At 48.1% G+C, this 14,605-nt stretch overlaps 2 protein-coding genes across 21 annotated transcripts in view; one reads left to right on the plus strand and one right to left on the minus strand.

Annotated features, from left to right (window-relative positions):
• NIPSNAP1 (nipsnap homolog 1) overlaps window positions 1–650 on the minus strand; it is a 5,415-nt gene extending 4,765 nt beyond the window's left edge. The window contains 1 exon segment of the mRNA XM_035898380.1: window positions 546–650. Within this exon segment, the coding sequence (XP_035754273.1) occupies window positions 546–650 (105 nt within the window).
• NF2 (neurofibromin 2) overlaps window positions 160–14,605 on the plus strand; it is a 57,708-nt gene continuing 43,262 nt past the window's right edge. For 2 of the 20 annotated variants that reach the window (XM_035898293.1, XM_035898291.1), the window contains exons 1-4: window positions 2,211–2,372; window positions 5,911–6,278; window positions 11,141–11,266; window positions 12,321–12,443. In XM_035898293.1, the coding sequence (XP_035754186.1) occupies window positions 6,201–6,278; window positions 11,141–11,266; window positions 12,321–12,443 (327 nt within the window). In that variant the 5' untranslated portion in view covers window positions 2,211–2,372; window positions 5,911–6,200. Of the gene's footprint in view, window positions 256–829; window positions 1,154–1,963; window positions 2,373–5,311; window positions 5,413–5,494; window positions 5,766–5,910; window positions 6,279–6,381; window positions 6,495–7,802; window positions 8,515–9,516; window positions 9,556–11,140; window positions 11,267–12,320; window positions 12,444–14,605 lie in introns of those variants that run through there. The other 18 variants (XM_035898287.1, XM_035898294.1, XM_035898285.1 and 15 more) reach the window with 18 other exon arrangements.

Here is a 14,605-nt window from a genome sequence, read left to right on the forward strand (position 1 = left end):
GGGTGTGGGGGGGCTCTGGGGCCTGCGCTGGGCGGGCTCCTCGGCCGCCGGTGGGAGGTGCGGGGTCACGGAGGGCTGTACGGTGGGACAGTGGGGCCGTGCAACTCGCCTTTATCCCGGTCCGAGCTCGCCTTTATTTTCTTTATAATTCCGCTTTATTTTGCTGTTACAGCTGTAGTTGCCTGCTCCAGCAGAAGCTGTCTGGAGGCCGGGGCTTGAATCCACGAGGGTTCAACTCAAAAGCGCTCCACAAATGTATGGGGATGAAATTTTGTCGTTTTCTTGACTTATTAGCTCAGTCCTGCGGATAAAGGGTGTTCTGGGAGGGGCTGTGTCCTGGTGCCTGCTCCTGCCTGGTTTTTCTCTGATACTTTCCTTTTTTGGGCCCTTGGTAATTCTGAAATGTTCTTCCCTGGGCAGTCACTGTCAGGCCCCAAGGGTCTGGTTTGTTGTTGCTGCGTTTTCACCCAGTCTGGAGGGACTGGACACACAAAGATTAAAAACTACGTCTAACCAAACTACGTCTGAACTTTTTTATTTAATACTTTATATTTCGTTAGCCTGATCCCAGTCTTGATGGAATTCCAGTGCCTGTAAGCCAAAGGGTGTTTGTTGTCATAAATTTTCTTGCTCCTGAAAACTGTTGTCATCTCTGAAGAACTTTCTGCCTTTCCCAGGGATTAAGGATTTATTTTAGACAGTAGTCGCGCAAGCTTCCCACCGTTACGCTGCCAGGAGAGTTTAGGTGTCCTGGCTCTGTTCTTGCATGTTTTTCCAAGGCTGCCAGCAATAATGTATGATGAAAAGTAAATAATTCTTTTTTTTTAATGGTGCAGCCGCTTGATGTTTCAAGTTGGGATTAGGGGATTTGTACAGCGGTAAAGCAGCACACTCGGGTGGGATTTGAACATGCAACTTGTGCTTCTTCAGATGACTTTTTGGGGAAGTTCCTGCCAAAAAAGCTCGTCGCTGCAGATGGACCTCTCCAGCCCTCCTAGAAGCACAGGAAGGAGCTCACAAGCTGCATGTACAGTCCTGCTCGGGTCTCCCATGTCTTGTCGGAATCAGTGCACAAGGGATGCATGGGGGAATTCAAGCATCATCCTTTGGTGCAGAGTGCTCAAGCGGATGGAAGGGAAATAGCTGGGTGCAGGTGGGTGATGGGGGCGTTCCACACCATGCTTAGCACAGGCAGGGTGTGTTTTATTCAAGCACAGGGCAGCCCAGCTTGAGGTGTGAGTTTTATTCAAGCTTTATTCAAGCAGTCCAGCTCCCTGGCCGCATCTCTGCCCCCGTCTGTGTCTTGTAGTTGTATGGCTTTGGGGGAAAGCTCCTTGGCTTGCTGACTCTGCAGAAATGCACCAAGCCCAATGCCTGATGGATCAGACACACCCTGCAGCCTCGAGTCCCTGGGGCTGATGTGAGGGAGGGGATAGGAAGGTTGGCCCAGCAAAGGGCTTGGCTTGGTCCTCACCATGGTAGCTCGCAGTGGGACCTAGAGCCAGGAGCAGATCTTGTGGTGGTCTCGCTTCCCCTCCTGAAAGTCAAAGGGGTGGGAGAGGTGATGATCTGGGGAGGACCATGCTCCTCCTTGAAGGGATCTGGCCTCTGTCTGATGGTTTGCCAGGCTGAAGCCCTGGAGGGATGAAACGGGAGAACAGCACAATGTTTGCCCGAGTATCTGTGTGTACATCGATGCGGTGGGTTTCTTCAGGCAGGAAGGAGGACTGCTGACCTGAGCAGGAGGCTGGGGAGGGTGAAACCTCTGCTGCACGAGCACTCTTTAGAGGATTAGTGGAAGGAGGTGCAGCGGGAGTCTTGCTGTTGTGCTCTTTGGGGGGCTCTTGAAATGTGTTTTTTACAGCCCATGAATGCTACCTGGTGCTGACAGGGACAGAGAGCCGGTGGCTTGTTGGAGGTCTCATCAGCCTGTTCCTGGGTATACTCCTCTCCTTGCCGAGCCGGGCAAGGGGAAACACCGCTGCTTCTTGGCTTCTGCTGCCCATGCTTGTCCCTCCCTTTTCTGCTGGTGCTGCTCTCCGGCCACAGGCACCTCCTGGGTCCACCGAGGGAATGAGCTGGGGGTTCAGCAATTCCTCAGCGAGGCCAGCAGTCCTGGGTTGTGCCTCTGGTTGGGTTTTGGTACATACCTGGTGTGCTGGAGCCTGCTCCCTGCCTCCTGCTTCAACCCCCTCAATAAATAGCAGCTGAGCAGGTGGAAGAAGGAGCGCAGGAATGTTTTGCTGCCTAATCCACACCAACACCTTGGCTTCACCGCAGGTTGCCCGTTCAAATGGCCTTGCCCAGGGAACCCTGCCTGCTCTGCAGCCGTCCCAGGCAGCATGCTTCGCTTGAGCCTGGGGAGCTGTGAGGTGAGTGTTGGGAGCAGGGTGGGGCAGTGGGAAATACCTGCTCCCTCCTGCATCCTCTGTGGGTCAGGGCTGCAGGTCCCTGAGGAGGAGAGGCTGCGCTCCGGGCAGAGCAGGCTGATTTAACGGTTGGACTTGATGATCTTAAAGGTCTTTTCCAACCTAAACGATTCTATGATTCTCTTCTATTCTATTTCTGTCATCCTGCTGTGCCATCTTGTCATGCCCTCGATCCCATCCACTTCCAAAAGCCCCTGTCCTCCCTCTACCCCACTACACCACTGCTTGTCTCCATACTCTACCTCTGCACTCCCAGCCTTGCTCCTGTTGCCATGTTGCTTTCTCCCCCCTTTTCCTTCTCCAGAAGCTGGGTGCCTGGGCTGGTGAGTGGTCCAGGCGGTGTGTGGCCATTCTAGGGAGGCCAATGCTGGTCTTTAGCATAGATTAAATGGTGGCTTCGTGGACGGATATTGATCGCGTTGCTGGTAAACACATTTGAGCAACGAGCACTTTGCTGTAGCGGCTTTTCTGTGTGGGATTAATATAACTGATGTTTTTTCTTTAAACGTTTTCTTTAAACCTTTCTCGAGGTGTGCTCTGTGTTGTCACGAGTTAGGCTTCCCCGCCGTGCAGGACAGCAGCGATGCCCTCACCTCGGGGTGGTGACAGCGGAGGCCCAAGACCTTGAGGGTGGCCAGGCAGCTGGAAGTGGCAGAGGCTGCGGGGTGTAAGGCTCGGCAGCGGCTGGCCGGGTAGTGCGGTGAGCATCTGGGGCTAGCAAGGTCTGCCCCAGCCCTTGAGGACAGCGTGCGGAGCAGCTGAGAGATCTGAATCCGTAACCTGCTCTGGCGTTGGTGGCTGGACTGAAGGTTGCTCAGTGAAAACTGTAGAGCCCTGGCTCCCAACCCAGCAGTCCCTCTTCTGACATCACCATAGCTGCTGGGGGGGGCCACCTTGTTTTCCTGGGCTAATTTTTCAGTCTGCCCTGTAGAAATTCCCAGCTGTGTATTTTAAGAGATTAAACCTGCTTTGCATCTGTTTACTCTGCAAATGATGTCTCTAAATTGAGCCTAAATCTAAAATAATTTGTTGAAATGAAATCTTAATCTTTCTAACACAGTGATGGAGCTTAGTAATCACAGTTGGGGTTTTGCTTTAAAGAGTTAGAATTTGTTTGGGAAAATCTTGAAGGCACAAAGTGAGTGCCTTCCTTTTGACTTCCATTGTGGCTATTTAAGCCTGGTACCTAATTAATTGATAGCACCTTGAGGAAGGATAGACATTTGCATAGCTTTTAAAATCCCTGTGTTAAACCAATCCCTAACTGCCCCACCTTCCTGAGAACACCCTCAAATAGCCCGTGTAGTCCCTTGGCTTTCTGTGCTGGGAGAGGAACGAGAGAGAAACCGTGTCGAAAGACATTTAATGTGGATGTTCTCCTGTGTTTAACACTGCGATAGGTGGTAAGCTGCTCGAGTACTGATTCAGGAAGCTATTTTCAGTGGCAGTAGTGTAAAGCCGAGCTTGCCAGGGTGTGGTACTTGCACTAATGGCTTGATATTGGCTCGGAGCGCAGTGCCAGATGCCTGCCATGCCTGATGGTTTCCTCTGCCATTGCCACCCCGATGGTGCTGCTTCCTGCTGGTGGCCCTGAACTGAATTAATGTAGTCAATGTGGCAAAGGTAATGTGGTTTTGGTGGTGCCTCTCCCGATGAGGTAGTCAGTTATCAGTTATCTCTGGCATAACGTCTTAAAACCCTGCAGTAGTTTTGAGTCCATGTCTTCGAGGCATCGTTCATCCTGTCCCGCCAGACGGATGGTGGTGGCATAGCATGGTGGGTGTCAGGTGGTCTCATGCTCTCCAATGTGCAGGCTTTTTTCCTCCAAGAACCAAGTTCTGTGGTTGATAGGAGAATCCATCGATCTTTCTTTTGGTCTTGTGCATGTCTTTGCCCATTTCTTCTTCTTGCAGCGGTCAGTTGGGTTAGTGGCTCTCCGGAGCCACAGCATCTTTTCTGAAGGGTGTGTTTTTGCTTTAGCTCTTTCTATTGTGCCTGTGATCTTGGACCTGAGACTTCTGCAGGGATGGTTTTACCCCAGGCAGGTACAGCTAGCTGCCCAGCTGCTTCCTGGTCTTAATCCTTTTCTCTGGGTCTTAAGATAAAAATGAATGGAAAAGCTTTACAGCCAATCTAGAGAAACAGCTTAAGCGTTCAAGCAGCAAGTTTGGACTGATGTATTTGCTGGTGTAAACGTGCATCCTGTTACTGCTTCAGTGCTTAAGCTGTTCTTCTCTCTCTCCCCAGAGAATAATTTTGGTTGGAGGGGATCTATTTAGCCCAGTGCCCCGCTTGATCCAGGGCCAGTTGGATGAGGTTGGCGGTAAAGCTTTTCTGTTCACTTGTAAGTAGACAAGACCCAATTTCAGCAGCGTGCAGCCAAGCGTTAGACTTTGAGACGTAGGGAGTTATGTAGCTGAGCTGCAAAAGCTCATCCTCTGAAACAGCAGCAAGCGAAGATTTGGCGGTGAAAATCTGGGGCCAAATAATTTTTTGAGTAAGAGCTGACACTGTAAATTGAGGTCAAGGTTTGAGCTTTGTCCAATCACTGCACCAAAATAAAAAGGCAAGAGAAGGAAACGGGGGAGCAGAGTGCCCCCAGCTTCCTTCTGCTTTGCCGAATACTTGGAAGGGGTTTCATAAGGATCCTTCCATCCACAGTTAGACGTTTAGCAGCAGCTCGGTGATGCTAGTAGGGGCAGTGACCTTTCTCGATGCTGCTAAGCTTCTGCAAGCAGGCAGAAAGTTAACTGGAAAAGACGAATCTGTGGGCAGTACCAGCTATTTTAAAAAGCTGCGAGAAATAATCCCCCTCAGCTACGAAATGATCTTCAGTAAATTGTTGGGATACCAGCTGTCAAGTCAATGTTCTGGTTCCTTAGCACGCCCGTCTGCCCTGATGCTGTGTCGGCTCTCTGCGAGCGCTCAAGAGTTTGTGCTGTTTGGTTGCTGCTGATCTCTCTTTAAATAAGAGGTGCGGCAGGTAAGGGCTGTTTTCTCACTTCTTGTGTTGGGAGGGGTTTATGCCAAAAAAAGTTGGAAATTCTGCTGATTCACAACAGTGTCATTTGGGGATTAATTTTTCAGAGATGTGTTGCTTGGTGAGGCTCAGTTCTGCATTCCCTTAAGCTGTGCGCAAGTCACATGAGACTTACGAACACAGATCCTCTTTGGCTTCTCTGTGCCGGCACCCTGCATCTGAAATGCTCTCTGGATCCCGTGTGCCCCACTGCAGCCTCTTCTAAGCTGGTTATGAAATGCCATGTTATCCAATTCCCTCCAAAGATGGGTCAAAACCACTGTCAGTCCTCAGCCTCTGTGGTTAATCCAGAGGAGGTGTGTTGGTGCAAAGGGGAAGGAGGGAAGGTATTTGGGACAGAAACACACCTTTCTCTTTTGGGGTATGTACTCTAGTTTTGATGCTGTTTAATACCTCTTTTTTTTTTTTTTTTTTTTTCTTTTTATTTCTGTCTTTGTACAGGCAGTGGCCTTCAAGTAGGTGGTTTTTGAAATTAAAAGTACTTGAACAGGGAAGCAGCCCTGGAAACAATCTGCTTGAAGCTGGGAGGCAGCACTTTATTAGAAAATCAAACAGCCCTTAAGACTGGAAGAGAGGCATTTGACAGCATCCATGGTTTAGCCTTGCTTCATTCAGAAGTAAATTTGCCATTGCTGGGCAAGGCTAACCCTCTCTCCTAAGGCTGACAACACTGGCTTCCTAAAGCTGAGTTTGGCTTTCCCTGGGGTAAGCTGTTTTCAGAGCGCATCAGCATGCAGAAGATCATCGGAGCAGGTCAGGCTTGTGCTGAAATACCCCCGTGTTTGTCAGCAGTCAGCTCCCACCCAGAGGTAAGGCTGGGCTCTGGGATCGCTCCCCTGCGTGGTCTTTGATGCGACAGCAGCACAGAGGCAGGTCCATCTAATGTTCTGTCTCTCTGCATCCTTGGCACAGGAAGCCGAGGTCCCTGCAGGAATTAGATCCTTCTCTTGGCCTCTTGGAGCTTCTTCCCCTGCCTTGAGCTGCTGCTTGACCCGTTAACTGTGCAACCCCACCTTGTGGGTGAGGTGAGGCTTTGGGACGTCGTCGGTTGTTGTCCCCTCCGCCTCTCCCACTCATTTTGGTGCCGGCTGGACAGAGCAGCAGCAGCTTGTTCTCCCGCATATCCTGCTCTGTCTCTGTCTTGGGCAGACACCACAAAACATACTTGGCTGCACCATCTGCGTTGTTACGCCTGGGCGAGTTTTTGGCCTCCTCAGTGGTTAACAGAAATAGATTTTAATTAAAAGCTCATTATCGAGTTGTCGTGTAGCATTAGTAAATAAAAATAACTTTTACAGCCCTGTCTTGTGGCTCCATAAGTGGCAACTGAAAGTTTTTGACATCAGTTATTTAAAAAAAAAAAAAAGAATATTGCATATTTGATTCTCCGTTTGCTCCAAATGGGCTTTAAATCCAAATAGATGGTTGTCTGTGGCACTCCTGTTCTCATCCAAATCCAGAAGGAGGAATAAATGTGCTCTGCAGTCTCAAAGTTATCTCCCTTTCAGTGGTAAAACTGTTGTGCGTGATTGGTTTGGGCATCTCCTGGTGGGATGAAGAACAGATACCTACCCAGAATAGCCTACCCAGCTATTGTTTCCCAGACGGTTAGCAGAGGGGTGCTGTGCTCAGCCGCTTTCCCTTCTGCCACCTCCCTCCCTGTTTCAGTGCGGAGGTGTCGCATCCTCTTTTTAAGGCTTGCCTCTAAATGGAAATAACATCACATGGTGGAAGCCGAGCGTTGCTTCTGGGGCTCGGTCCCCTTTTCTGTGTTTTTAGACTGTCGTGTCATCACAACAGGGGCTCTGTGCTGTCTTCTCGTCTCTGGCAGAGAGCTAACAGTTCATAAAATGATCTGCGAAGGTGAAAAGCCACTTTGTGCATTATTTAAGAATGAATTGGTGCAGTAAAATGTTTTATAGATGTTAGTAATTTCTTCAAGGTCATGCTTTAACCCAATACCCTGCCTCCCACAAAGCAGTTGCATTGTGTGGGGTACGGAGGGACCGTTGCGATGAGTTTGATCTGGGAGGCAGCAGGCCCAGGCTGAGCTGGTGAGTGCTGCCCTAACGTCCTCTGGTCACTTGTTTGTGCCCTTATTCCCCAGCCTGACCCCAGGGATGGCCAAAGCTCTGATGGTTTGTGTTTGCAATGACAAGGAGGTGAGATCTCCCTCCGGTGTCCCCAGACAGCTGAGTCCCTGGACTTTGGGCATCTCCCTGTTGTCCAAGGAGAGCTTCTTGTGCGAGGAACCTTAATCTTGAATGGTTAAAAGAAGTCCTTTTTTTTTTTTTCTTTTTTTTCTTTTCCACCTAGCTGGCGTAAATTCAATTTGACAGCATTGGAAGAAAAGCATCAGCCCTACGCCAGTGGGTTTTGGGAACCACTTTTCTCTGTAGACCCCTGCTCAACCCTCTCTGTGCAGGATGGTTGCACCCTCTTGTGACCATTTTTTGTAGCGCTTGGCGTCACTCCTTGTCACCCTGTGATGAGGGGATCTCATAACCCTTCTGCTCGTGTTTTGTGGCTGGTCTGTAGACTCTTTAACTAAGGAGCAGTTGTGAAACTTGACAGAAGGGTTGTGCACTGAAATAAATTGTCCAGTTGCCTGCTAGTTGGAAATTACTCTTGGTGCAGGTTAATAAATAATGCAAACCCTGTTAATAGATGCCAAATGCGATGCCTCTGCTGGAGAAAAAGATGATGCCAATAACCCGTACTGGAAGTACTCTATTCTAGCCACTGGCTGCTGAGTTTTAAGTGTTTAGTGCTGTTTACTTAAAATGCTCTGCTGATAAATTGTAAGCACTCTGTACTTAGTAAAGAACATAAATTCCAGCTCTGCAGAATAACAGCCTTGCAGCACTTACGCTGTTTATAAAGCACTTCGTCCACATATTCCTTCAACGACTCGCTGAATATATCTAACAACCTGTGTTGCCATCGTGCTAATGGGAGAAAGCAAAGCTGCAAATGCAAGAGGTGACGCCTGCAGCTGATCGAGGATGCTGAAGTGACGTGATCGCATCCGGCTCTGTTCTGCAGGTTGGGTTAAGGTTATTGCGATGTAGCTTTATATTGGGAGATTGAGCTTTATGATAGCATTGTGCCAGCCACTCCGGCATATGGCTGAGAGGGGACTTTTCTCCTCTAAGCCTCTTTGCTTTGTTTTCAGGAGCTCATAATGGCTTGCAAAATCAACTTTGTGCTTCAGGTGTCACGTTAGGGCAGAGCAGGGGAACAGTGTTGTGGGCAGAGGATGGGAAGGGGAGCTGCCAGCCTGGGCCAGCTCTCCCCAGGCTCTCTGCCCAGCCTTGGACAGCAGCTCTCTCCATCTCCCCATGCCTGGGGGGCTGTCTTTTTCGTGGTTTATGGCCATGAAATGTGGCAGTTAATGATACGAGGCCTATCAGGTAAGGGTAAGGAGGGCTGAGGTCCTGAACGTCTGTAAAACAGTTGGAGTTCAGCTGCCAAAAGATGCCACTCGAATGCAGATCGTTATTTTAAGTACCGAGGTGTGGAACGAAGTCCTGTATGTTGAAATAAACGTGGCTGCTGTTCCATTTATATATTTAATGAAGGTAGTTCAACACAGTCGGGGAGGATGTCTGTGCCATGTTATGGTTGGAGACTTTAGCACCGTGCAGCCAGGAGTGTTAAATATATATTTCTGCCATAACGTACGCGTGCAATGCTAGAGTGGTAGTGTAAAATCTAGCAGCAGAAAGCAAACGCTTAAAATATTCCCATCACCAAATTAAAATTGTGAGGAGGGGAAACGCACAAAGTTCTTGCTTTAATGCTTGCTGCTGGTCTCGGAAATTAACTGCCAGCTTGCTTTTCAGGAGGAGATCTTTCTTTGGGTCATGCCAGCTGGTGCAGCGCAGTGAATAAGGTTTGGGTGCCTGCGTGAAGCTCCGCAGGGGTGGTTTGGTGGGGAGCTGCAGCCAGTGGAAATCCCAGCTGGAGGGGGACTCAGTGGGGTTGCTCTGGGGTTGTTCAAAACACCGATCCCATGGGATGTGGAGCAATGTCCGGGGAGGAGACGCTTCTGTCAGCAGCATGTGGGAGCCTGTCCTGGGAAAGGTTTGGTGCAGGGCTGTGTGCGTGCAGGCACCGATCGCTCCTCTAAAGCAATGCGCTGAAATGTGATCTTTGCAGGAAGAAAAAAAAAAAACCAATAACGCTTTATGCAAAGCAGTTTAATTCTAGTTAAGAAATAGCCCTTTGATGGCAGCCTGGGTTTATGTGCCTACAGAAATGGTACAAAATAGCTGTTTAAATGTGTCTCGCTCTGTTTTGTCTGAACCCTTGAATTAACCTCCCTCTTAAAATAATAGTCAGGAAAAGATCTTCCACAATCTGAGCCATCCTGTGCCGAGCTGGAGCTCATCACGGGGACTGGAGGCTAGCTAAATGTGTGAAATTAGGGTTTTATAATTACAGCGCTGCAAACTTGCTCCTCCTGGTGTTTTTGACCTCGAGGTGTTGACGGCGCTTGATATGAATTGCGGAGAGGCTGTGGCGAGCCATCCTGGGGTGTTGTTTTTTGGAGGGTAGCGTTTGCTTTAGTCTATTCTGGGCCTGTCAGTGTGCGTGTGTGTGAGCTGGGAGGGGGAGAAAGCAGCAGAATGGCAATAAGTTTGTCCTCAACGGCTTTGCCCACAAGGCGGCAGTGGGTGACAGCGGGAGCGTCGCGTCACCCGCACCAGCAGTCCCTGCCGTGCCTGAGCATTAATATTGATGCTGTCCAGGTGGCACCAAGATTGAGTTGTAGTGACAAGAGAATGTGCTGAGATCCTTTTGCCCTAGGGCTTTAGAGTAGTGGCTTTGGCATATTAGATTCATCTGTGTTATGTCCCTCTTCACCTTTCTGCCTCCCAATGCCTTATGTTTTTATGAGCAAACTTCAGTAACAACATAGATGCAGCTGCAAGATTGCTCGAAGGACGTGGCCTTTGAGCAGGACCAATTTTCTCTGCTCCTGAGCTGCTTTTGTCATCAATGTTTTCAGCAGAAAACGCAGTTTGACTCTATCAAAATGTGCTGTGAGAGAACCGCTGACTTCAGGGATAATTTCTTTTTTTCTGAGCTCTTTTTCCCTTTTACCTGGGCAGAGTCAGTAGCTCTGGATGAACTCACTTCGTACATAGATCGATTCACTTGGGATTTTCGGGAGCATGTTGCACCCTTGTCTGTGAAACCCTTTTGCTGATACCGGAGTTTGTGCAGGGCTTCCTGGGACTATAGGCAGGGACATTAAAGCCACTAAAGGGCAGTTAAGAGGGATTATTATTTCTTGCTGGAAATAGGCTGCTCATAGCAGTGCATGGCTCAAAAGCAACCTCAACAGACTCTTCAATTCCCCTGTTGAATGTCGGTGGGTTGCCAGAGGAAGAAACAGGGGGGCTTTTATTTACAGTGGTCATTGCAGGGGTGGAAAAAAAATCACATCTCTGTTCCCTAGTGAGGGAGGAGCTGGTAATCAGTGGATGAGATCAGATGGAAGGATATAAAGTATGCTTCATTAGGATGTTTCCATATCTGTACCAGATGCCTTCCCCATGCTCGAAAAGGCATTGTGAGGTGAAAAAAGGACAGATTGGGTTGAACGGAGATGAAGTTCTGAAATCCGTCTTTGTAACTCTGCTTCCTCTTTGCTTTCATGCAGGTGAAGTGGAAAGGGAAGGACCTGTTTGATCTAGTATGCAGGACACTAGGACTCCGAGAAACCTGGTTCTTCGGGCTTCAATACACTATCAAGGATACGGTGGCTTGGCTCAAAATGGACAAGAAGGTTGGAACCAAATTCCCCTGGAGAGGTCATGTGGGATGACAAAGGAGATTGTCCTTTTTTCCCTCTTTCTTCGATTGTGTTATGTGTGGTATCAAAGTGAACTGGGTGAAGTGTGTTTAGATCTCATCCCCACAGTGCCTGTAAGTCAAACAGGGAAGGGTTGGCAGACATCCCCCACCCCAGCTCTTTCTGAGCTGTGAAGCCTCAGACCATGCACACCGGATCCCCTTGAGGCATTTTGGAGACAGCCTTTCTGGGATGCTGGGCTTCAGGGTGGCTGCAATGTAAATGAAACCTAAAAGTCTCTCTTCTATGCCCCTGAATGACAAAACCTTTAGCGGGAAAAGCGAAGTTGCATCTTGGCTTTTGTTGTTGAGATGTACAAAGAGCTAAGAAGCTCTCTTTCTTTAGGAAAACCAGAGGAGTGAAAAGGAGATGGAGATAAGGGAGGAAACGCTTCCCAAATATGCAAACCCCCAGGTTGCTGAGGGGTGGGTTAGAGAGGCAATAGATGTGGTTCTGTTTGCATCCGAAGGATGTTAGACTAAAACCAGATGGTAATTGAGGCGCTGAGGGGCATCTGTGTGTCTCTTGCAAGTCATGCCAAGCCTTTAAACTAATGTGAATCTGAACTGGACGGTGCCAGCACAATTGAAAGGTAGCGAGGAACAACACTGAAATACAAGAGGAGGCAGTGCAGGGCAACCACAAGAAAGTCAGATGGTGGCGTGGTGGGATGTAGCATCACTCTGCGGGGTTTGGAAGAGGCAATATGCGCGCAGCAGATCAGGATCAACCTTTGCTGTCTCATTTCGCATGCCGTTTGTTTCTGCCTTGTTTGTTTTCTTGCATCATTATGGGTGTCAGAAATGTTTGCTTGTTTTTTTAACTGTTGTTTCTGAACTACTTAGGTTGGTCCGCCTGTTCTAGATGTCTAAAATGCCTGACAAAAGATGTGCTGATCTGAACAGAAGGGAACTGTGTCTTGACTCCAAGAGACAGAGCGCTGAAGAAGCTGGAAGGAGTAGCTGAGAATGGCTCTTGTATCCCACAGGTTCTGGATCATGATGTTCCAACAGAGGAGCCCGTCACCTTTCACTTCCTGGCCAAATTTTATCCTGAGAATGCAGAGGAGGAACTGGTTCAGGAAATCACACAGCACTTGTTCTTCCTGCAGGTAGGAACCCTGTTGGTATGCTGTTTTCTGGCCCGAGGGAGAAGGAGCCAGGATGAGCAGAAGTCTGAGAAGGTTCCAGGGCCAGAAAGTTGGTCAGCAGAGTGTGGATCCTCATTGTTATGTTCGCACCTCTCTGAAGGGAGTTGTCTTCAACAACAAAACTTCTTAAAATAGGTCAAAGATGGTTTGTTTGGACGAAGCAGTCACAGATGCCCATACTTGCAGACCTCATAAGCTGGCTGTCAGGAATGATTAGGTGATTTGTAATATTAGTGTGCGGTAGCTAGAGAGGATGAATCTGTCAGATGTGGGCTTGAAGGGCACACACAGCCTTGGAGCCCACCTCTCTGCAGGGTGTGGATATCAGTTGTGCTGAGGGATGGCAATCGCCTTTGTACATGATAGCACCGTTATGTGAAGCAGGGGAATTTTGTCCTCAAGATCAGAATGCAGCCAACCTATTGTGTGTTCAGGCTGTGCAGCAAGGTTCACCTCTCTGCAAAACAGCCTTCAAACAACTGGAGCAGAAGAAAACCCCAGAAGCTCACCTCCGTCAGAGTGGTGGCAGAAATGAAGGAGAAGCCTAATGGTCCCACCTGCCCCAGTAACTCGTGCCCTTAGGTTAAGCATTTGGAAAGCATGGTGAATGCTTGTTCAGGCTTTTTTCTTTTTTCTTTAAAGTGCAATACAAAACTTTGTGTCCCGAGAAATGAGCTCAGCTGATGTTGTAGCAGTGCTGCGTGGCTGGTAATGAAGAGCTTCTGTCACAGGAGCCCTCTTTCAGACAAGATCAATTTTCTAAAATTATTTCTTATAAAGGGTTGCGTCAGCTACAGGTTAAGGCAGTAAAGTAGTCCTGGTCAGACCCCTAATTACATCATTGGGATGTCTTAGCTGCTCTGTGGCTGTTAATTTAAAGTTTCTAAAAGAAATGAATATATATATATATGAAAAGGACGCTCATTCTTATGTTTGTTACACCGAAGTAGAGGCAACCTCGATATGGATGCTCTTGGAAATACCACTGTAGACATCAGTGTGCCCTGCCCTTTCAAATGGATATCAAAGTGAGCTCACTGGCTTCTTGGTATTCCTCACTCTTCCAAAGTTCATCTTTGTTCTTCAGAGCTAAAGGACTTCTAAATATATGAAAAGGATGCTCATTCTTATGTTTGTTACACCGAAGTAGAGGCAACCTCGATATGGATGCTCTTGGAAATACCACTGTAGACATCAGTGTGCCCTGCCCTTTCAAATGGATATCAAAGTGAGCTCACTGGCTTCTTGGTATTCCTCACTCTTCCAAAGTTCATCTTTGTTCTTCAGAGCTAAAGGACTTCTAAATGCAGAGTATTGCTGCTAATTCCCAAGGTCTGTCTTGTGCACTAGTGTCTCCTTAGGGCTATTTTTAAATGTCCCATTTGCCTTGGGCTTTACCCTTGATGAGGAAAAATGCTGTTGGCATCTTTGGAAAGGAAAATCAGAAAGGAAAAGCAGTTAAAGCTGCATTTTATAAATGCAGACCGTGACTTTTCTACTAGGATTTCTGATGATGAGAGGAGCCTGGGTTCCTATAACGCGTATGGAAAATGGGAGCACACTTAAGCTTGCAAACTCTCCTGTTTTTATCTTAAGGCAGGAGAATATCTTCTGTGATTATGTTGTAACCAACTTTGAGGACTCAGAGCATGTTATAAATTCAAATTGATGTTACTGCATCTCTGTGACAATCCATTTAAGTCTCCCAGGAAATAGGATGCTTTTTTTTTTTTCTATCTTTATTCAGGAAAATTAAGTGTGCAAAACCAAAAAATATCAAACATGACAGGTTTAATTTTTTAATGCACAGAAGCCAGGAAACATAAAGCCATGGCTTTTGGGAACTGCACGTTGGCTCTCCTGGGAGTGTGTGCAGGGCTTTGCCTGCTGCTGAAAGCGCTGCTGCGGAGGTGACCCACAGCGCTCCTTGCTGTCAGTGGGATTGGAGGGAATTAGCCTTGAGCACAGGTGACCACTGACTCATAATGAGGCCTAAATATCCCAGACCAAAACCTTTGTGTGCTCAGAGACTCAGCTGCAAACTTCTTTTTTAATTTGGTGGTTTGTATAGATGTTGTATTAATCCATAGCTTATGCCTTAAGAGGTTTTATCTCCATGTTTA

The sequence above is a fragment of the Egretta garzetta genome, unplaced genomic scaffold (genome assembly GCF_000687185.1).
Source record: "Egretta garzetta isolate BGI_Z169 unplaced genomic scaffold, ASM68718v1 scaffold7, whole genome shotgun sequence".
Lineage (NCBI taxonomy): Eukaryota > Metazoa > Chordata > Aves > Pelecaniformes > Ardeidae > Egretta > Egretta garzetta.